The sequence below is a fragment of the Pseudophryne corroboree genome, chromosome 1 (assembly GCF_028390025.1).
Source record: "Pseudophryne corroboree isolate aPseCor3 chromosome 1, aPseCor3.hap2, whole genome shotgun sequence".
In the NCBI taxonomy this organism is placed as follows: domain Eukaryota; kingdom Metazoa; phylum Chordata; class Amphibia; order Anura; family Myobatrachidae; genus Pseudophryne; species Pseudophryne corroboree.
The window spans coordinates 719362144-719386315 of record NC_086444.1 but is presented as its reverse complement, the minus strand read 5'-3'; the positions used below and the strand labels follow the sequence as shown (position 1 = coordinate 719386315).

Genomic DNA, 24172 nt, shown 5'->3' with positions numbered 1-24172 from the left:
GGCTTTTCCTGCCTCATTTATACTCTTGGTTTCATCATTATCAGTATATCCTTGGAGCAAAAGATAATTCTGAAATAAGATGGATCTTTGCAGAGGTAAAGCTCAGGATAGACCACAATTCCGTATACATGACCATGACTCACCCTCACTAAATTTAGCTTATGTATAAATGCCCCATTACCAAGTAGTAATATTTTTTCGGCTTATCTGAATCTCCCACAGGTGCATGCACGTGGCTACGATATATCTGATACCTGCTGCGGACCCTCCATTCCCGATTGCAGCCGCAACCCCTATTGGTTGCTGTGGGAGATGAAGTCCTGCAAGATTCACCAAGCTATAGAATGCAAAGCATTCCTGAGCTTGGCCCCCGCAGCTAACGCCATCTAAACATGATGTTAGCCTGTTGTAGCCTATGGGCTACATTTTGCAATATTAGCTGGGAGAGGGCAAGCAATGGCTGCCACGCATGCGTCGTCAGCGGTTCCGCGCATGCGCAGGAGTCCCACTTCCACTCTGAGCTCCACTCTGAGCCTCTGTCCCTGCGGTCGCTTGTTAATACATTTGCTCAATGTAATGGCATACTGCAATTCGATTCTGTGCCCAGATCGCATTGAGTATGTGATTATTGATAAATAGACCCCTATATAACTGCTTATCTACAGTGATCTATGCTAAGAATTACAGCTAAGGTGCATACAGTTATGGTGCCCATACACTTGTAATAGATAATCGGTACTAACCTTCGATTTCGACTGGATCTGTGAGAGAAATTGAAGGATTGTATGCACATTTTAGGTACCTTTCGACACGATGCGCGGGCACGTCGGTCGAATCTCGCGTCTCAAGATAGTATGTGCTGCACTTAATATTTCTCGAATCGGGACGTAATCGCATGCTGTTTTTTACCACTTTCGATGTATCACACCGCGATGTGCGATATGTGAAGACAGGAGACAACTTTCTGGACACTCCTCTTACCCTCACTGCACACATGACTGGAGAGGAGGATGCAAGCATGCTGCTGAGCTCCCAAACACCGCACAAGGTAGGCAGGCTATACCACTGGCCACCAATCACTATTCCTTTTTACCAACACTGCCCACCGTTTATGCTGCTCTACCCACGTTTATATAGGCCCCTGCCCAAAATGCTGCACTGCTGCAAACCCCATGCTGCCGCGGGTGTGGTTCATCAAATCGACAGTATCTAGGTCGACAATGTTTAGGTCGACCACTATAGGTCTACAGTAACTAGGTCGACATGGATGGAAGGTCGACAGGGTTTCTAGGTCGACATGTGCTAGGTCGACAGGTCTAAAGGTCGACATGAGGTTTTGTTTTGTTTTTGGTGTCGTTTTTTTCGTAGAGTGACCGGGATCCCAAATTAGTGCACCGCGTCCCCTCGCATGGCTCGCTTCGCTCGCCATGCTTGAGGCATGGTGCCTTTGCTCCGCTACCGCTTCGCTCGGCACAGATTACCGTTCCAATCGTAGTCCATGTGGATCGTTAAGTATGAAAAAATTTAAAAAAAGAAAAAAAATGTGAAAAACTCATGTCGACCTTTAGACCTGTAAGACCTAGCACATGTCGACCTAGAAACCCTGTCGACCTTCCATCCATGTCGACCTAGTGACTGTCGACCTATAGTGGTCGACCTAAACATTGTCGACCTAGATACTGTCGATCTTCAGACCGGATCCCTGCTGCCGCACCCTAAACACCATTATACTGCACCACTGCAACCCACATCCCACCGTTGTGCTGCTGCACCCTGCACACCAATGTATTCTCACTACATATTTCAGATAACTCACACCAGTAACTAGAAAACAAACTTTATTTAACCAGAATAATGGAACTTTAACTAGAAAACAAACTTTATTTAACCTGAATAGTTTAACTTTTTTCATGTTTTTTAATATTCCTTTTTTTGCATTCTACAGATGTCCTATGAAAACTGCGAGTGTCTTTCCGGCTTCATCAGCCTGTACCGCGAGGAGCAGTGTCTGTGGCTGACGTCCTCACCAGACTACAGCAACAAGCAGAAGAGGGAGGCTGCTTATACGCGCATGGTGGAGTACTCCAAGCACACCTTCTCTGTTGCATCAGTGGCCTGGGTCCGAAAGAAGATTGCCAATCTATGGACAGTCTTTGTGAAAGAAAATCGCAAGGTGGAGGAGTTCAAGAGGTCAGGGGCCGGTGCAGACAAGGTGTATGTGCCGCAGCGGTGGTACTACAAAGATCTACACTTCCTCCTGGAGAAACGGTCAACTAAGGAGTCCATGGTGGTGATGGCCGAGTTCGAGGAGGGAAGTTTGGACGTGGAGGAGGCCGAAGGGGTAAGTTGCTTTTTAAATGGTTTTTACCTAATATATTCCTCCTGCTATGCCGCAGCTCCTTCCCCATTGGAGAAGGCATTATATTTTTTCCTGACCTCTTTTGCCCTTGCAGTGGCGCGTATAGTTGCTGCAGGTAGCCTTTATAATTGAAGTAGTCCGACCTGCTGTTGGTGGGTTTGGTGATGCGCACATGTTTCCCGTCTATTGCACCACCACAGTTTGGGTAATTCCAGCGCCTGTCAAAGTCCTCTGCAATTGCTTGTCATTCTGCCACGCTTGTAGGGAACTGTAAAAACAAAAAATATGTTTCTCTTTACCATACAGACACCTGAAGAAGATCTCAGCCGTACCCCTGCCCTCATCAACACCTCCCCAGAGGAACCGACTTCTCCGCAGTGACCTACTGGCAAGAGGAAGCAACGGAAAACAAAATTTGTAGAAGACCCTCTACTAGTGGAGGCCCAATCACAGCTGCTCCATAAACCGGATGAGTTCGATGACTTTGCATCATATGTGAGCAAAACCATGCGGAAGGTTTCTAAGCAGCAGCAAGTAGAGTGTCAGCGTCTGGTGTCACAAGTTTTGTACCAAACACTATCAGGACAACTGATACCAGAGTGGAACGTTCATGGCCCAGAACCTCAAGCACCTGTTCCTCATCTCCCATTGACCTTCAGTTCACCACCACCCACCTACCCTACATCTACTACTCCACATCCCAGCTACCATTCCGGTTATCCGCAACTGCAGGCCCAATCCAACTACCCTTCCTCCACTTTCCATCCTCCTCAAACCCCTCCTCACCAAACCATCCACCCTCCCCGTTTTCGTTAACCCCTAACCCCATCCACCCACCATTCCCCACTTTCCAATCTCCTCAGCAAACCAGCTACCCTTCCCAAGCCAGCCACACATCCACCCTCTCCTCCGCAATTATGACCTCCTTGATGTCACAGGGGGGACAAGTGGAGGAGCAGACAAGTCTCTTTCAAATGTAGGATGATTCTCAATTACTGGTGCCCTTGTTATACATACCAACAGATGTGGTGCAGTCTGATACTACGATGAGTGTCAACGCTTTCAGGCGGATAATGCACACATGCTGCTAGGGACAGGTTGATGGTTACGGGGACCCATCTTCCTGCCCCTAGCTGCATGTGTGCATTGTGCCCATGGCTGCGGTGCCACTCAACACCGCAGTATCAGAATGCACCACATCTGTTGGTATATATAACATTCCTGCTGCCCGGGTGGTATATACTGCGATAGATCTGGTGCACTATGATATACTGCGTTTTAGTGGCGCCGCTTTCAGGTGGACAATGCACACATGCAGCTTGGGTCCGGTTGATGGTGCCGGGGAGCCTGAAGCCGGGCCTGCCTGCATGTGTGCATTGTGCCCCTTAAAGTGCTGCCACTCAAAAAACACTGTATATCATACTGTACCATATATCATACTGCACTTATATATTGCAACAGATGTGGTGCATTTTGATATTACGGCATTGACTTGCACTGCAGCCAGGGGCACAATGCACACATGCAACTTGGTGCAGGTTGATGGAACCGGGGAGCCATCTTCCTACCCCAAGTTGCATGTGTGCATTGTATCCCTGGCTGCGATGCCACTCAATGCCGTAGTATCAAAATGCACCACATTAGTTGTTATATTTAGCATTTTTTTTATCATTTCATACATGTAATGATGCACATGTGGTGCATCATGAAAACTATATACTATTTGCTGACGTTTAGCCATGTTGGCCACATATGTCTTGAAAGAAAAAGCTAATTTTTCAAAGCAATTTCATGTGCTTCATAATGAAAACGTTATACTGTTAGAAAAGGTTCAGCCATGTTGGCTGCATATTTTTTTAAAAAAAGGTATAGGCATTTTTGTATGTTTCTCAAATGGGAATGCTGACCTTGATATATATAGCAACAGATGTGGTGCATTTTGATACTACGGTGTTGAGTGGCACCGCTACCAGGGGCACAATGCACACATGCAACTTGGTGCAGGTTGATGGAACCGGGGAGCCATCTTCCTACCCCAAGTTGCATGTGTGCATTGTGCCCCTGGCTGCGGTGCCACTCAACCAGTGGCGGATCTAGCGAGCGGTGGGCCCAGGTGTGACAAAATGCTTTCCCCCCCCCCCCTATCCCATCCAAGTCCACCCCCTCACCCCTGGAGAGGATCTGGTGAGGGGGACCTGCTCAGGGCCAGAGAAATGGATACCTAGCAACAGTGCCGTAACTGGACATTTTAGCACTGTGTGCAAGAAAAGGCATCGGAGCCCCACCCCTACATGCAAAACATGGGCCGTTTTTCCCACGTATGTCATACCGCAAGGGCAGGTAATCAGATAAACTACGAATTTAGAATCACATGATAAAGGGTAACGTATAAAATATTTATACGTTACCCTTTATCATGTGATTCTAAATTCGTAGTTTATCTGATTACCTGCCCTTGCGGTATGACATACGTGGGAAAAACTGATTGTGAATTTAAGATCAGAATGGCGCAGCATCGGTATGCCATTAGGGAAGCTTATAAGTTGGGCCACAGTGATCAACCTGTGGCCAGACACTTCTTATTGGCAAAACACAGTATGGCAACCTTGCGCTATAAAATCATCGATCAGGTCCCAGGAAGTTTGAGGGGAGGAGACAGATCGAAGAAATTACTACAGAAAGAGGCGATGTGGATATTTAAACTAAACACGCAATCCCCGAAGGGTCTAAATGAGTCTCTTAGCCTTAGATGCTTCTTGTGATACAGGGTGTCCAGACTCTGTGTTACATTTGTAACAATTTAAGCAAACTTGAGCTATGATTTGTTACGTTTTGTTACATAATGATGCATAGTCTTAACTGGAGATAGAAGAATTAGCCCTGCTGTAGAGGACATATTTTAATGTTTGATCGATACTATGTTGATAAGAATATTGTTAGTAACCAGTTATATATGAGTGATTCTTTGTATAACCTTTGTTAGAAATGTCGGAAACAGCATTGCTATATTTGCTCTTATAAAGGCCCTCATTCCGAGTTGATCGCTCGCAAGGCGATTTTAGCAGAGTTACACACGCTAAGCCGCCGCCTACTGGGAGTGAATCTTAGCTTCTTAAAATTGCGAACGATGTAATCGCAATATTGCGATTACAAACTACTTAGCAGTTTCAGAGTAGCTTCAGACTTACTCGGCATCTGCGATCAGTTCAGTGCTTGTCGTTCCTGGTTTGACGTCACAAACACACCCAGCGTTCGCCCAGACACTCCCCCGTTTCTCCGGCCACTCCTGCGTTTTTTCCGGAAACGGTAGCGTTTTTATCCACACGCCCATAAAACGCCGTGTTTCCGCCCAGTAACACCCATTTCCTGTCAATCACACTACGATCGCCGGAGCGAAGAAAAAGCCGTGAGTAAAAATACTATCTTCATTGTTAAATTACTTGGCGCAGTCGCAGTGAGAATATTGCGCATGCGTACTAAGCGGAATTTCACTGCGATGCGATGAAAATTACCGAGCGAACGACTCGGAATGAGGGCCAAAGTATTGCACATGTAGTTTGTTTATATTTTATATGTTAGTAACGGAGTGGTTTCTATGGTAACCTCTCTTTCAGCCCCAACACGTCAGCTGGTCGGATCAAGGTACGTGTCACTTCCTGGTGGACATGACCGGAAACCGGGCGGCGTGATTGGAGGCAGCGAGGAGGACTGGTGTGGGTTTAAGGTATTTAAACACTTAATTTTTGTTTGTATTGTTATACTGATGAAGGGGCTGCGACCCATTGATATGATGACAGCACTGCAATAAAGCACTTTATGCACCTTTGAAAGACTCCAAGTGCCGCCTGTTTGGGAAATTGTATTGCGGGCTTCATACCCCGATTCTGGAAGGCACGGGAGCAAAGAGAAATAGCGTTGGTGAGCGGGTGAGTGTTGGGTTATTCAGATATATATATATATACAAACAGGAATGAAGGCGGCACTCAAAGACTTGCACAAGTAGTGAAAAAAGCACCCATACAAGGATGCTGTTTTAATGCGTGTTACGTTTCGGGGACGTATCCCCTTCCTCAGACAGTGATACAGTGCATCAATACAAATATAAATACATGAATCAATTAGTGCCACTTACCCCCCTTCATGACTCCCAGCTGCGTGCATCACGGTGTTCCGAGCCTCCCCCGTCCCGCACTTCCGGTCTCCGTGTCACAGAAGGTCAGGAAGTGACGTACATGGGCCGGTCGGTTGCCATGACGACGCGCCGTGAGCTGTCACATAGGAAGCAAAGAAACATAAGCAATCAATGAATTTAAAACATCTAGGTACTAGATAAATGTAATACACGTTGTGAGACAACAATTCTGTGACATGTCATAAAAAACATAGACATACATGCAAATTGCGCTGAACATGAGCTGGAGTATGCCTGGTAAACAAAACAATAAAACAATAAAAAGTGCAATGTGCTAGTACAATACGTACACTGAACAGTGTGGCACCCAAACCTGGGGTGTAACCAAATATCGCTCAAAAACTTCATGTATGCGCTTTTTTTTAACCTTATTAGTATTTACTAAAGTTTAAAACAATTACCACAGTATATCGCACACTTGCATGCAGCAAAAAACCTTCCAATAGGCCACTATGGGGGAGTTGTTGAATGCATAATATAACTGTGCCTTCTGCTGAAATAGTAAACTGGTCACGACTACAAGTATAACACTAGTCATTTAACCGTACCATATCACTAACTTACAAGAAATTGATGAGTCCCAAGGATTCATTCAATCCCCTTGGTGCCATTCAATCAAGTTTAAAAATCCATTTGGATTCTAATTGGAGCAATTTCTTGCCCCTGTCACCACCACGTATAGAGGCAGGGACATGGTCCACTGCTTTATATCTAAGGCTGGCCAGATTATGTCGCTGTGAGGCAAAGTGACGGGCTACCGGCTGATCACTTGTGCCTGATTCTAATGCTGCCCGTATGGTGGACCTATGTTGTGTAAGCCTCACTTTAAGCTGACATTCGGTTTTTCCTACATAGAATAGCCCGCAAGGGCATACTATGACATAGATTACGAACCTTGTGGTACATGTTAATGGCCACATGATTTTTAGCCTCTTGCCTGTCTGTGGGTGCGGTATGGTATCGCCAATGAGCATGAAGGAAATAGTTGTACATCCTAAGCATTTGAAACACCCATTCTTTCTACTTAGAAAGTTTCTGGGTGCTCTTGATTGACAAAAACCTGTTACATACATTTTGACAATCATGTCTTTAATATTTCTGCTGCAGGTGTAGCTAGGCATCAATCTATGGTTATGGAAACATTTCAGATCTGGATCTGAAGTTACCATTTGCCAAAGATTCCTTACCTGTCTAGATGTCACAGGGCTACTAGTATTATATTCATTAACCCAGGGTGTAACGGCTTTAGCTGGATCTTTGGCTTTCCTCCTATTTTTCTGTGCGACAATGTGTTTGGCCTTCTCACATGCTTTGTTCAGCTCGGCCTTAGAGTATCCTCTGTCGCAGAAATTATTAACCATTTCTCTTAATTGTATATCACGCATAACCGGGTCTGAGTTATTTCTGCATACCCTCAGAAACTGAGAGTATGGCAGACTGCGTATAATGGCCTTGGGATGAAAGCTGTCTGCGTGGAGGATTGTATTCCTATCAGTGGGTTTTTTGTATAAAGAGGTAAGTATCTTGCCGTCCCTTAATTGAATCAGTACATCAAGATAACATACCTCTGTTTTACTGGCAGTGAGAGTAAGTTTGATAGGGCTGCTGGAACGGTTCTGTCTATCAATAATCTCTGTGAGCCTAGTCAGATCATTATTCCACAAGATTAAGAGATCATCAATATATCCGTGATGCACGCAGCTGGGATTCATAAAGGGGGGTAAGTGGCACTAATTGATTCATGTATTTATATTTGTATTGATGCACTGTATCACTGTCTGAGGAAGGGGATACGTCCCCGAAACGTAACACGCATTAAAACAGCATCCTTGTATGGGTGCTTTTTTCACTACTTGTGCAAGTCTTTGAGTTCCGCCTTCATTCCTGTTTGCATATTTGTGTGGGATTGCCCCACAAGGAAGGCACCTCAGCAAGCTAATGTAGCAGGAGTGCCGGAGCCGAGCATTTGTATGTATATATATATATATGGCGTGGTGAGAGTATGGCGCCACGAGTATATGTGTATAGGCCGGCTATAATGTTTAAAAATATATACACATAAAATATATTAGCCTTGATGAAGTCAGATGGACGAAACGCGTTGGGCATACCTCAAGTGACCTCCCTTTTTTAAGATAAGCACCTTTCTCTTATCTGAAAATATTTTTATATTTTTTATTGTTCCAGTTATGTTTTCTATGTTTTATTAGTTTAAATTCATGTTTTAAATCCAACCCTTATACTTTTATATTTTCTCTACACTTTTTTAGACCATCCAAAAAATATACAATTCTCTTATTGTAATTATATTTTGTATTTTTATAATTTGTAATAAATTTCCCCCTGTTTTTTAGACATACGTATTTTTATTGTTTCTTCATATATATATCCTTTTATGCGTAGACACTGTGAGTCGCTATTACCCCAACCCTCCCTTGCACATATATATATATATATATATATATATATATATATACATGTAGTAATGGTCGGCACTCTCCTATACAGATACACCTTGCCCTGATGCCCTCCTAGGTGTATGCACACCAAACAATATATAGCTGGAGGTTGGCGGCACTCACGGGACTTGCTCATAGAGTACACGGGACTGTCCCCGTATGCATCAACGTTTCGATTTTATTAATCGTCTTCAGGATAAAACACATCTAGCAAAACAAACATTTATCACTCACCAATGGGCGCCTCCTCCCGCCGCCGGGCCCCGGGAGTCCGTCCGCCCGCGATGACGTCACACAACGGCGACGCGCGCCCTCCAGCGCTCACATCGTGCTCCGTACCGGACTCCTGTTGCATAGCAACAAAAAGAGGCATAATCATGTGACTCGTATCCGCCACCATGTTCAAAAATAATACATAAATACATTGTAACAGTTAAAAAGCAGTCTGTCCTGCCCTGCATACTGCAAATAGGTTTCATTTAACTATCATATCATTTCTTTTACCGCACTATCAAATTTACTAGTTTAATCTAATAATAAAGACGGTCATTCATAAAAATCAAACTATATTCCTGCATCATTGTTTAGGTATCCTCAAAGAAAACAATTTAATCCAAAGTTCTCATTAAGGCCATGTGGGGATACAGTATTTAATATATGTATTCACTTTGCCTCACATTGCAGGAGAGACCTATCTCTATCACCACCTCTCACCCTTTTTTCTACTTGATCTATGATCTTGTATCTTAAAGTTGACAATCCATGTTTGTGTATTCTAAAGTGCCTTGCTACTGGCTGTTCCTGGGCTACTATTTGTCCCTCTACGGCTTTTCTGATGGATGAACGATGTAAATTCATACGTTCTTTGAATTGCCTAGTGGTCTTCCCTACATAGAGAAGACCACATGGGCACCTGATGAAATACACAACATGGGTGCTTGTACAAGTTAATACTTTCTTAATCGGGATCCGTTTACCAGTGTGGGGGTGCGCAAATGTGTCACCTTTTTCAAGGTAACTACATGTGGTGCACCCTACACACCGGTAACAGCCTGGCTTTCTGGTTAAGAAGTTGGACTTATTTTGGGTTTTGGTGTTTTCAGAGATGTAATTTTTTACCAGCCACTGCTTGAGGTTTTTGCTTCGTCTAAAGCTTGGCATTATTTTCGATTTTTCACCTGCATCTATCATCTTTTCTTTATATTCATGGACTCTCATCAGCGATCCTGGTGAGGACACAGAATTTTTCTACTACTAAACCACACCTCAAATGCCCAATCTCATTTGATCTTGGAAGCAATATAGTGTATGGGCCGGATTAGTATTTGGAGGGTGACCCCCAGAGAATATCCGGTGTAGTAGTTCCATATGTGCCAATGAGCCAGCCTAACGTTGACAGCAGATCCATACATTTTCTTATTCCTACTAATTGTTTTCTATATAATATAACCTGTTGGTCGGCACGGTATTCTAGAATTGATTCCTTATTGAATTTGAGATATAAGGTAATTCATGGAGGGCGCCATACGCTAATTTCCCAATATAGGGTAAGCTGGTATCCTGCTGCATAATCGGCCATTGTTTGCCTGAGATTTTTTAGAAAAACTATATATATATATATATATATACTGTATATATATGTATATATATATATATATATATATATATTTATATATAATAAATTGGTTTGAATATAATTGTTCATTTGGTATATGTTGGTAGAGTGGACAAAAAGTTTTTTTGTTTTTTTGATTATAATAAGGCTCTTTTGAAGTATTTCAATAAAAGTTAGATTTTATTATTTATCTTTAACTAAACGAGTGCACCAACACAGGGTCTTTCTTTCTTGTTCTATAATTCGTGATTATCAGTAGGATACTACTGTACCCTGGTGCACCACCAACTCAATATTTTTGGCAATTAAGCTTTTTGAACACTTTCAGCTGGTTTACTACTACAGGTTGAGTATCCCATATCCAAATATTCCGAAATACGGAATATTCCGAAATACGGACTTTTTTGAGTGAGAGTGAGATAGTGAAACCTTTGTTTTTTGATGGCTCAATGTACACAAACTTTGTTTAATACACAAAGTTATTAAAAATATTGTATTAAATTACCTTCAGGCTGTGTGTATAAGGTGTACATGAAACATAAATGAATTGTGTGAATGTAGACACACTTTGTTTAATGCACAAAGTTTTAAAAAATATTGGCTAAAATTATCTTCAGGCTGTGTGTATAAGGTGTATATAAAACATAAATGTATTCTGTGCTTAGATTAAGGTCCCATCACCATGATATCTCATTATGGTATGCAATTATTCCAAAATACGGAAAAATCCCATATCCAAAATACCTCTGGTCCCAAGCATTTTGGATAAGGGATACTCAACCTGTATTCTTGTTTGCATAAATTCCCTATAATAACCATTGGTGCAGAAACAAAGCAGCATTCCAAGAAATGATGTGTCCCAAAGCTTGCGCAGAGATACGGGTCCCATACTTCAGGTCCTCAGACGACTGTTTATATATCTCCCATACAGTCCAGCCCTCTATTTAAATTTTTCTTAATCTGGCAGATAAATCTGGTGTGCTTTTGGGCAGCATGAGATGCGCTAGAATTCGATCATCCGATACCACCCGATTTCAGGTCGTAAGGGGCATGAGATAAATCTCAGGATTGTATGCGCATCGAATGCACTAAAAATGCACTTTCAATGAGATTTGTCTCAAGATGAGCTTCAAGGAAAATCGGGCCCGATATCTCGTCGAATGCAATCGCACAAGTGTATGGGTACCATTAGAATTACTTATTATATTTTGCCTAATATATTTTGGGAGGCTATGCATTCCAAGTCCTCTGCATGGTATGCTAAGCAGTCTGTGTTTTACATACAGGAAGGGATTAAAATGAAGTCTGTTTTTTACTATTTGCACAAGATTTCTGATAGCTCACAAGTTAAGTGTCTGAATATGGTATAGGACAGAGGTTTCCAAAACGTTTTTAATCACAGTTCCCTAGAGTATAAAAATTTAGTTCATGCCACCCCTAGTCCAACAGTTTCTTTTTGAGATATTTAGAAAGAAATTAAGTAAATTGTGTTTAAACTGTATGTCATCCTTAGATTCAATTGTGTGGTAATGGACGAAGGCAGTCCGCAGGCATCACTTAACAGGGTTTTCTTTTTGGGTCTTAGTCCGAAGAATGGCGTGCAAAGCGAGCCATGCGAGGGGACACGGTGCACTAATTGGGGTTCCTGGTCACTTTACAAAGAAAACGACACCAAAGAAAATAAAAAAAACTCACGTCAACCTTTTTCCATGTCAATCTTTTACATGTTGACCTCATGACCGTGTTGACCTATTACAGGTGTCGACCTACTCACTGCCGACCAATAGTAGTCGACCTAATGTCAACCTAGTTAGGGTCGACCCAATGATTCACACCCATTGCATTGCAGAACCAAATTTTGAGAATGCTACAGTATTTATCCCACGTTTTGAGTTTACCACATGTAGTTGTATTGAGAAGCATACAGTGATCTCTAAACAGGGTCGTTATAACAGAGAAGGGGGCCGTGTGCAGATTCTGGATGGGCTCACTCGTCTCCACATCACAGTAGACTGTGGCATTGTGCCAGATTGTACTGCGCATGGACAGGTCTACAGAAACATGGCACTCACCATGTTCCAGAGACTAATAACTACTGTGCATGTAGGGCGGACATTTTGCTGGGAATGTTTGTTGCGGCTGCAGTGCTGAAGTGGGACTCCGGAAAGGTAATTAATTAAACATTGGTGCAGTGTGGACCCCCTGGACCCAGGAGTCTGTGCAGGGACCCCACTATATCCACCAGGGCAAGGAGCACAGGTCGGATTTATTAAAAATCTGTTTCATATAGGCTCCATAGTACCTGATGGTGAAGCCCAGCAGAGGGGATAAGGCGCTGACTCGTAGCCCCTCCCCCCAGCCCCAGGCGCCATCTACAGCAGATGTTCCCGCTCTGGAGCTGAATCTCTCTCTCTCCCTCACTCCCTGTCAGTGTTTGGGTGCCATTACACACAGCTGCGCTGTTTCTGGGACTGCTGGGCACTGTCTCCTCTGTAAAGCCGCCTGCCTCATCAGCGCTGTGCTTTTACATGACACTTAAGTATTCTACATGTCGTTTAGACAGTGTTAGTTAAGAACAAGTACATAACTATATGAATATTTAGTACAAGTATTCTGTGATATACATCCAGTGTTTACTGTGCATTGTTATATCTGTATACATACATAGCTCTATGTAGTATTATCAGTGCAGTTTTATTGTTGTGTGTAATAATTTCTGCATTGTACATGTGATTGTGTGTGCCAATAGCTGCTGTGTGGTTTCCATTCAGTGTATCTCACACATATTGCTATCCCTATATTCTGTACCCTGAGGGGGGCTAAGTGCGTCAGGGTCATATATATATAGTGTTTCACAGGATATACTATTTGGTATTTTTCTCTGTGTATTTTCAGTCTCCCTATACCGCTTAAATCCTCTGTTTGGGTTCTGCGTTTGCAGTCACCTTACAGGTGGGTTTTTTGTCCGGTACTGTGTTTGTGTGGCTATATTGTACTACTACGCCCTAAGGCTACATTTCCAAGTAATGTCTGCTACACACGGCGGGAATTCCGTGGACGCTCCTGCCTCATGCAGTGCTAACGCCATGGTATTACCTGAGGAAAATATTTCAGCTGAGGGTCCAGGTACTGGGTGTTCTGCACCCCCTAGTCAGCCTGCAGCACCGGTGGCACACCAAAACCCACCTTGGGCTGCTTTCTCTAATATGTTGACTACTCTGGTAACAAGACTTACGCCCCCCTGCGGGACCTCCTGTGCCATTACAGCCGCATATTGTCCCTGTAGTTAATCCGCCATGGGCGGATACTCTGTCAACTCTATTACAGCAATTAAATCAGTTCTTGGTTAAACAAACACCTAACCCTCACCCTCCTAGGACCAAAGGGTCATCTATGCGGGCAATTTCTTCCTCACAATCCACTCATGGTTCGGATACTTCATCTGATGTAGATGGGGAATATACTGATCCATCAGACACTGATGCAGCTGCTTCTGATAAGGACTCTATAACACAGGTTTATGTATCTGACCTAGTGGAGGCTATCACACTGATTCTTCAGATTGATGACCCTCCAGATACGTCTAAGAAACCTGATAAGTTCAAACATCAGAAGGTTACTAAATTAGTTTTACCACATTCTGAACATTTAGTTGACATACGTCAGGAATCCTGGGAGTCTCCAGGAAAGAAATTATCCCCATCTAAATAGATGCTAGCTCAGTATCCCCTCACTGCAGAGTTAAGTAAAAATTGGGAAACACCACCTCTGTCGCACGTCTTGTGGCGTCTTCTACTCTGCCTGTCACTACCGTCACCTCTCTGAACTGACGGATAAGCGTGTGGAGGGTTGTTTGAAGTATATTTACACTCTTGCAGGTGTTGTACATAGACCTACTATAGCAGCTTCTTGGGCTGCAAAAGCTATTGAAGCATGGGTTCAAGAAGTTGAGGTGGAGCTACATCTGTATTTTTCTGATAATGCCAGACAGTGTCTTTCATATATTACCACAGCCTCTCATTACATTCAGGAGGCGGCTTCTGATGCCGGCGTGCTAGCGGCCAAAGCATCTACTACATCCATTCTGGCTCGCCAAATTCTGTGGTTGCGGTCCTGGTCTGTGGATCTGGACTCCAAAAAGACCTTGGAGGTGAACCCTTTTAAGGGAAACATTCTTTTTGGGGAAGATCTGAACAAGATTGTTGCTGACTTAGCGTCTGCTAAAACTGCATGTCTGCCGAGTACTAATCCTTCGGCTCCGAAGGCTAAGAGTACCACCTTTTGTTCCTTTCGACCTCCAAGTAAAGCAAAGGGTCAGGCGTACCATAAACAGGCTTGCACTTCCAAAACCTCTAAGCCCAAACCTAAACGTTCCTGGGCTGCCCGTCAGCATGCTTCCAAACCAGAGAAGCCTGCTGCATGACGGGGCGGGCCTCCCCCTGGGGGACCCCAGGATGGGAGGCCGACTTTTGCGGTTCGCCCAGGTATGGTTACGCCTGGGTGAGGGAAGTCGTCGCTCACGGGTATGCCACTTCTTTAAAGAAATGTCCCCCTCGCCAGTTTTGCTCAACAAATATCGCTTCGGATCTGTTGAAAGTGGTACAATCCCTCCTGGACACAGGAGTGATAGTGCCGGTGCCTCTGGCTTATAGAGGCAGGGGGTACTATTCAACTCTGTTCCGAGTTCCGAAACCGAATGGATCCTCCCGGCCCATTCTCAACCTCAAGTCTTTGAACAAATTTGTGAGGTATCCAAATTTCGTATGGAAACTCTTCGCTCTATTGTTCTGGCCATGGAGCCCAAGGACTATATGGTATCTCTGGACATACAGGATGCTTTCCTCCATATACCTATTGCCATGTCGCATCAGCAATATCTGCAGTTTGCTATTGGCAACCTACATTATCAATTCCAGGCCTTGCCTTTTGGACTGACCACGGCTCTGCTAATCTTCACCAAGGTCATGGCAGTCATGACGGCCCTTCTCCGCCATCAGGGTATCAAGATCCTGCCGTATCTGGATGACTTGTTGATCCTGGCAAACTCCCCGGAGGTTCTCCTCCGTCATCTGGAACTGACGGTCCAATTTCTGCAAACCCACGGGTGGCTCGTCAACCGGAAGAATTCCTCACTGGTCCCTGCTCAGAGCATGGTGCACCTGGGGGTGTTACTGGACACACACAACCAACGGTTGTTCTTGTCTCTGGAGAAGGTCCTGCACCTTCAGGACAAGATAAGATGCTTCCTATCTCACCCACCGGTGTCGATACACTTGGCGATGCAAGTACTAGGCCTCATGGTGTCAGCTTTCGACATGGTAGAGTACGCTCAATTTCATTCTCGCCCTCTGCAGTGGTTAATCCTTTCCAAGTGGGACGGCCTGCCTCAACGGATCCTGTCTCACGCGATTTCATTGATTCCGGAAGTTCGTCTGTCTCTGAGCTGGTGGCTCCAGGATCAACGACTGAGCAGGGGTCGTCCCTTCTGGATCTCCAACTGGGTCCTCCTAATGACGGATGCCAGTCTGCGGGGTTGGAGCAACACTCTCTTCAGGGTCGATGGACCAGGGAGGAACCTCTCCTTCTACATAAATCATCAACTCGAAGCCGCATGGCAATGATGGAAGTGTCAAAGATTCTTCTGTGGGCGGAATGCCATCTGCCAGTCATATATGCAGTGTTCATTCCGGGGGCCCTCAACTGGGAAGCTGACTTCCTCAGTCGTCAGGACATACATGCTGGAGAGTGGAGCCTTCACCCAGAAGTCTTTCAACTCCTAGTGGATTAGTGGAGCCTACCAGATGTAGACCTGATGGCGTTTCGACACAATCACAAGGTACCGGTCTTCGGAGCAAGGACAAGGGATCCTCAAGCAGCATTCGTGGATGTGCTGGCAATTCCATGGAACTTTCGGCTGCCGTATGTGTTCCCTCCGGTGTCACTCTTGCCCAGGGTAATAAGGAAGTTCAAGCAAGAAGGAGGATTACTACTTCTAATCGCTCCAGCGTGGCCCAGACGGCATTGGTTCTCAGACCTGCAGGGTCTCTCGATAGAGTGTCCTCTTCTACTTCCGCAATGCCCAAACCTTCTCGTTCAGGGCCCTTGTGTCTACCAGGATCTGGCCCAGTGTGGCTCTTGAAGCTTCAGTTCTGAGGGCCAAAGGATTTTCTGAGGCGGTCATTCAAACTATGACTAGACTAAGAATTATGATGCACACAAATTCAGTACTGCCAAACTTTTGGCTTTTCTGCAACAGGGCCTGGACTTAGGCCTTCGTCTGGCCTCCCTCAAGGTTCATATTCAGCCTTGTCATTATGGTTTCAGAGAAAAATTGCGGCTCTGCCTGACGTTTATACTTTCACTCAGGGTGTTCTATGGATTCAACCTCCCTATGTCCCTTCTGTGGCTCCTTGGGATTTGTCGGTTGTTCTGGATGTCCTACAAGAGTCTCCGTTTGAACCTCTTGAGTCTGTGGACCTTAAATGGCTTACACTTAATGTCTTATTTTTGCTGGCTATTGCTTCTGCTAGAAGGGTTTCAGACTTGGGTGCCTTGTTCTGTTGGTCACCCTTTCTGATTTTTCATCGTGACTGAGCAGTTCTTAGAACTCGCCCCGGTTATCTGCCTAAGATGGTATTGTCTTTCCACCTTAACCAAGAGATTGGGTTTCCGGCCTTTATCTCCCCTGGTTTGTCCTCCAGAGAATGGTCTTTGGATGTGGTAGGGCTCTCCGTATATATGTGAAGAGAACCGCCTCTCTTAGGAGATCTGATTCTCTCTTTGTCCTTTTTGGTTTTCACAATCGTGGCTAGCCTGCGAATAAGCAGACCTTGGCCAGATGGATTAGAATGGTGATTGCACAAGCTAATGTACAGGCTGGACTTCCAGCTCCTGCTAATATCAAGGCCCATTCTACTCGGTCTGTTGGACCTTCTTGGGCAGCCCGCCGTGGCGCGTCCCTAGAACGATTGTCTAAGACGGCTACGTGGTCCTCAGTAAACACGTTCATCAGGTTCTATGCCTTTGATTATTCCGCCTCCCAGGATGCTTCCTTGGGACGCCGGGTTCTTGTGCCTGCTACAGTGTGTCCCCTCCCATGAGGAACTGCTTTAGGACATCCCCGATGTTATTCCCTGTGGAATCACAGTGTACCCCGCTGCAGAAAAGGAGATTTATGGGTCGACTTACCATTGTTAAATCTCTTTCTGCGAGGTACACTGGATTCCACAGGGCGCCCACCCTGAAGCACTTAGTTTCTTTGGGTTTTTATGGCATTAGCCACTGGTACCTTCTCCTGTCGTGAGAAGGTGGTTATCTGTGGCTACTAACTACTGTCGTCTCTTTTACCTGCTACTGCATTGGACTGGTTAACAAAACTGAGCTCCAGTGCCTAGAGGCAGGGATATAGAGGAGGCGGTGCAGTGCATCTTGGGAACAGTCAAAGCTTTAGCCTGTTGGTGCCTCGGATCAAGAACCAACTCTATACCCCAATGTTATTCCCTGTGGAATCCAGTGTACCTCGCAGAAAGAGATTTAACAATGGTAAGTCTTACCATAAATCTCCTTTTATATTGAGCCACAAGGGTTCCACAGCACCTAACAAAACACATAAACAAATGAGCAAAAACAAGAAAAACAGTGACAGCAATGAGACAATGTAGGACAAGTACATGGTACATAAACATTGTGCATCACGGACATGACACTGAAATAAGTATCAGGGTGGCCGAAACCATGCTTGGCCAAAACCGAGTTGACGTTGTAAGCATAGTGTAGAAGACAGTCTAATACCCCTTTTCCACCTGAGTACTGGGTCCGATCCGGGATGTTTAACCTGGCTACAACCCGTGTCGGCCCAGCCGTTTCCACTATACTTCGACATGGGTTATTCCCGGGTCGGATGTGTTTCCACTTAATCCGGGTATAGTGTCAGACTGGAGAATGAAGCGCCCACCAGGAAAATGCACTCATATGGGCCCACTAAGGGGTGTTGCCATATGCTGGAAGGGGTGTGGGCACCTGACCAGAGAGGAGTGGCCAGCCATTATAAGAGCCACCCAGCATAGTATATAAAGCCAAAAAAAACACAAATTGGCTGCACTATACAGGGAGCCCCTCCCCCCCTGCCGTTCACTGTATATTAGCTGCACTATACAGGGAGCTGGGAGCCGGTTTCCCCCCTCCTGCAGGGACAAACGCAGGATTGTAATGTGTATATGTATACACACACTGTAGATTCTGCAAAAACGGTGTACGCCACTCTAAGGGGAGTTTACTAAGTAAATGACATCACAGCATGTCGCCTGACACATAGCGCACACACACACACACACACACACACACACACACACACACACACACACACACACACATACATATATACATGCACACAGGAGACACACACAAACCCATGATATACTTACAACTACACACAGCATACACACACAGATGACACACGTAGCCTACATTCACACAACATACTTAAATACACACATAACACACAGCATGTATACATCTATAGACACATACAGTAGCATCCAAACGCACAGCAGTCACAGCCGACCCACACACACAATATAGATACTGTATAATGTACACATCACTTTCACAACACCCACAATAATTTAATATAGACTCTGGCCGTCCCCGCTGGGTCAGAGAGTGCTCACCTGGCCAGCATAATTTATTAAAGACGCCCACTTTCCTGATCCCCCCACTCAACCCGCCACCAGCTCCGGCACCCCCTCACATGCTGTACCTGCAGTCACTCAGGAGACACTGCATCGGACACGGCCATCTGCCTGGGAAGGGAAATGTCTGAGAAGCTGCACGCATGTTCTGCCGTTCACTGCTGTATTGGGAGCCACGACCCGCCCACTGCACGAACTCATCAGCTCCTGGACGTGCCTCCTCCTCCGGACCGCGGCGGGATCCTCCTGACAGCGTGGTGCAGTGCAGAGTGACGTCATGATGCTGCGCAACATCAGTCCGCTACATCCGCAGATGCTCCTCTGGAAACGGAGTCTGCTGATGGCAGCAGAAGTGGGCGTGGCTACAAACGATCGTGACCCACTGGTGGATCCACCGGAACCCCGGCAAGCTAGTCCGAGCCTGCCCGGGTAAACTCTGTAAAAGCCTACTGATGTCATTAACTGTGTCAGACCAGGTATGGGTAGCCATGTTGCTGTGCTGGAGCTTCTTCTGCTGTATAGTGTCTGTTTTTTGGAAGCTGCTGCAATAAATATATGTATGTGCCCAGCGTGACTTCAGAGTGTCTGTTTGTTTGCAAGCTGCTTCAATGCCTGCATGTTCCTAGCGTGTCTCCCAGGGATGACATCATCTTCCTGTGCCCCAGAAGCACCAATCAGTGTCTCAGAGCATTACTCGGGTCTGAAAACACGGTAATGACCGTTTCCATTGCACAATTACCCCGGTCATTACCGTGTTCAACCCAGGTAGCTACCCGTGTAGGATTCCAGGGTTACTCAACCCGTGTTGAGCTGTTTCCACTTACTAAAAACCCGTGTTGATGCGCCCCCGTGCAAAAACACGGGTAAATTTAGCTAGTGGAAAAGGGGTATAAGTAAGAGAAGGAGAAGCACATGAGGGAAGAGTAACCGGTTTATATAATCTATATAATAACAAAAGGCCCATCATTTATTTGTGGTACCCTTTATGCAGGCAAAGTTCCCCACACTACCTCAGAATCCTCCAAGCATGAACTGGTTATGATCATAATTTAATGTTATCATATTGAAACTATTCCACCTCAGAGCATCATAAACTATAAATTCAAGGGATACGAAGCATTAAGAAATTGTATTTCATATTAAGGGGGGTATCCTAGTAGCTGCGTTAATTTGTCATAAAAATATGGCTTTTTTCGCAACCGGCGCCCGCCAGAGAATATAGACTCCCTTGGCATAGAACAATATTATATATATATATATATATATATATATATATATATATATATATATACACACATCCAGCAGCAGCCGGCACTCCAACAACGAAATCACTGATGCTCAGGTGCCAGGACCAGTCATCCATAAACATCCACCAATGAACGGCACTCAGAGACAGCACATATGTAGAAAGTTATATTCCATGAAGTCAACGTTTCGGGGATCAAGTCCCCGTCGTCAGGACAAATATACTGCTGTATATTTGTCCTGACGATGGGGACTTGATCCCCGAAACGTTGACTTCTTGGAATATAACTTTCTTCATATGTGCTGTCTCTGAGTGCCGTTCATTGGTGGATGTTTATATATATATATATATATATATATATATATATATATATTTATTTTTTTATTTTATTTTTTTTTAAATATATTTCCTGATTTGAATATACTGTTTGTTTTATCCTTAACTCTTAGGCCTACAGTACACATAAAGGGGGAAATTCAATTGTTTGAAAAGTCAGTTGGGTGTCTGTTTTTCCCTATGTAGTAGACAGAAAAAACTGACACCCAACCGACTTTTCAAACATTTGAATTCCCCCCACAATGTTTAACTGAATGAGTGAAATACCCAGAGGATCATCTATCTGGGATCCATCTATGTAGCTGAGATGCCAGGGGTTAATCCACCCTGCTCTGTGTGTAGTGTGAGGGCGGGAAAAGTGAAGAGAGCTCCTCCCTCACCCTTGCAGATGCCAGGGGGCACAAGCCAGATGGGTACGGACAGAGAGTAGGGAGGGGAGGAGCCATGTAGATGAGAAGGCGGGAAGAGTGTAGTAGTGACAGTTAGGGAGGGCTGAGTGAGGAAGAGTGCATAGATGGGGATAGAGAGAAAAGGCTAGAGGGGGTGAGAAGAGGGTCAGATAGGGAGAGAATGAGGAAATGTAACAGCCTGAGAAGTGTGTGACTATGGGATTATATGGAGGCAGCCCAGCAATGAGGGTGTGTGTCACACTGTGACCAGGCGGGGTAACATGTGCAGGGGGCACACATGGGTACACTTCATCGATATGAATGTATTATTGACATCACATGAGTCCAAACATGTCCCACACAAACACACGGACTGGCTGTGCTTGCTGTGAGTGACTATAAGAAAGGTGTGCAGCTGTGCCACTGAGGAGGGGAGGATGAGGCTATGAGACACACGGAGTCAGTGGTATATGTACAGGTTGTTCTACTACATCGTATTTTATTTTAGGGTGCTCCTTTATCCCCAGCAGCTCCCCCTCCCCTCCCTCCGGCCCAGTAATTCCCCAGTTGGAGCAGTGGGGAGGGCAGTGCAGGATCTTACACTATGTTACTCAGCATTTCGTGCACAGCACTAGCCGGGAGAGGAGGCAGGGGCGCTGGGACCCGCAGTAGCCTCTGAGACAGGATACAAAGGGGCTCTGATGGGATTATCACCCCCTCCCTTCTACTGACTGCACGGCGAGAATGGACCTAGGAAGAGCCCAGAGTCCCGCACCTCCAGCAGCGTCATTGTAGCGGACACTGATGATGGTAGGTGGCAGTGCCAGCGTGCTGTGGACGGGGTGGTGGCGCTGCGTAGCTGCTGCGCATACCGTAGCGATGCTATTGCTGATTACTGCGAGCAGGGTGTTTGGGGTGTTTATGGGAAGGTTATGGGGCGAGGTTTTGTTGAACTAGTGATGGAAAAGCCGCTGTCATTTATATATTAATTGGGTGACCCCCCTTCACCCTGCTATGTCTAGCTGTATAAGGGAGGAGGGGAATTTAGGACAAGGGGGTGGGGAGATCTTGCTCTAACAGACTACTAGAGGCTGGAGCTGGTTAAAAAATGGCCGCGTAGGAAAGGGAGGACCCAGAGCAGACATCGGGATGAACTTGGAAGTGAAGCCGGGGAGAGACACGCCTGGCCCGCCTAGTGTCCCAGACAGAGCCGCATTAAAGGGACAGCGCCCCGGGCGGCAGCCTGCGATCGTCTATCGGCTCCTTCGCTGGAGCTGCAGTGCAAAGTACAAGAGAAGTTACGCAGAAGAGCACAGACTGCTGCTGATAGCCCAGTATACCCAGCTCTAGTGCATTCTCATAGCTAGCATGTAGTGTGCGGCTTCTCCTCACACTACATAGATATGCTGTAGGAGTCGGGTACCAGCCTGCTGGGCGACCTGACCGCATACTGTGTAGGGGCACAGTCCTGTTGCCAGTCACCATGCAGCGATGGGTTGGTTATAGGCTGTCCAGGACGTCAGCATGTCTTATCCACCCCAGCTCATCCAACATGATGCATATATAAAGGTCTGAAATAAAAACACAAGGTGGTAAAGGTGTCAGCTCCATGTGTTCGTTTATGTGTACAGCTGAATGTGGAGATCCCATACAGTACATAAGGTTACTGCGCTTGGGAATTTGTTATTTATGGCATTCAGATGTAATAAATGGGAAAAACTGATAACTGAATTGATCTAGAACGTTCTCATACTATATAGATGCTTACATAATATTCACATCAACGTGCATTTAGTTTCATACCATTATTTGTTATAAGGAATAATAATATTACATACAGGAGTATATTCTGTCTAGCTGGCTGTCTTCGTTTTTATTTTTAATTAAGATCAGAAAAAGTGACTTAATGAAATGTAAAAATCATCCCAAACATATTTAAAAATACTTGCAGAAACTATACTAGCAACACTAATTATAACTGCAATATACCAGTATATACATTTATGGTAGTCAAACAGTTGTATGATGGATAAAGTTGCCATTTCACATGGGGAAGATAATAAAAGGAGTCACAGGACAATTTTCCTTCAAAGGTAAAAGAAGGAAACATTCTTAACAAGAGTACTGAGTGGTGTATACGTTTTTTTGTTCCTGTTTAACACTTGAATTCTGTAAAATCATAAATACAACACCCAAACACAAAAAACAAACAAACACCACATCAATCTGTACTTTGCGATTGACATCTAAAAATGTATCTTTTGCTGTAAAATACTTTCACATATGATTTTTGACAGTATCCAGTCTGGTCTGTTTGCTGGTTTAGCCTTCAGAAAATGAGAGTCAAAAGCTTTCAAATACTAAAAGTAAATGCTTATTTCAGATTATGAAAAGGCCATACAATTTAAAAATACACACATAAGAAACTAGTGAACATCCTGCCACGTGATATAATGTGTGTTCTTGGAATAGTTAACAGTTAATTAACCTTTTCGATGCTGTAACACCTCTGATGTTTGACACCTTTTTTCATGTTTCTTTGACATAAAATATAGTACATTCTAACAAATAAAGTCTAAACCATGAACAACAGTACATCTAAGTGAAAAAAAGTTAAACAATCTTAGTTCTAATCATTATAACTCCCTAATAACACTTTGTAGAAGCCATCTCACCAATTTCCCTGGATGCGACCCTTCCAGTCTGGTATTGTGTCATATTACGGTAATTTGTCCCAACTCACTAGAAAAAGTCTTAAGTCAGAGTGTTAAAAATTGGAGTGCAGAAGAGTCTCATATCCTCTCGCGCATATCACTGCATCTGCACCCTGCGTCTACGGATCCTACATCTTTAAAGGGATGTCATTTTATATCATTTTTTTTTTTA

General features: G+C 44.7%; 1 protein-coding gene and 1 long non-coding RNA gene across 4 annotated transcripts in view; one reads left to right on the top strand and one right to left on the bottom strand.

Annotated features, from left to right (window-relative positions):
- Nucleotides 1-1867: 1867 nt before the first annotated feature.
- Nucleotides 1868-24148, bottom strand: LOC134909079 (uncharacterized). Of its 3 annotated transcripts, none has more exons than XR_010175840.1 (5): nucleotides 23962-24148; nucleotides 22710-22857; nucleotides 9245-9356; nucleotides 6492-6627; nucleotides 1868-2627 (listed from the first exon to the last, which is right to left on the bottom strand). It is a non-coding gene; the product is annotated as an uncharacterized LOC134909079 (long non-coding RNA). The 3 variants fall into 3 exon arrangements; XR_010175841.1 differs by having other exon boundaries at nucleotides 22769-22857; XR_010175839.1 differs by lacking the exon at nucleotides 22710-22857.
- Nucleotides 21356-24172, top strand: part of NFIC (nuclear factor I C) — a 380967-nt gene continuing 378150 nt past the window's right edge. Inside the window, exon 1 of the mRNA XM_063915491.1 lies at nucleotides 21356-22096. Within this exon, the coding sequence (XP_063771561.1) occupies nucleotides 22091-22096 (6 nt within the window). The 5' untranslated portion in view covers nucleotides 21356-22090. The remainder of the gene's footprint in view (nucleotides 22097-24172) is intronic.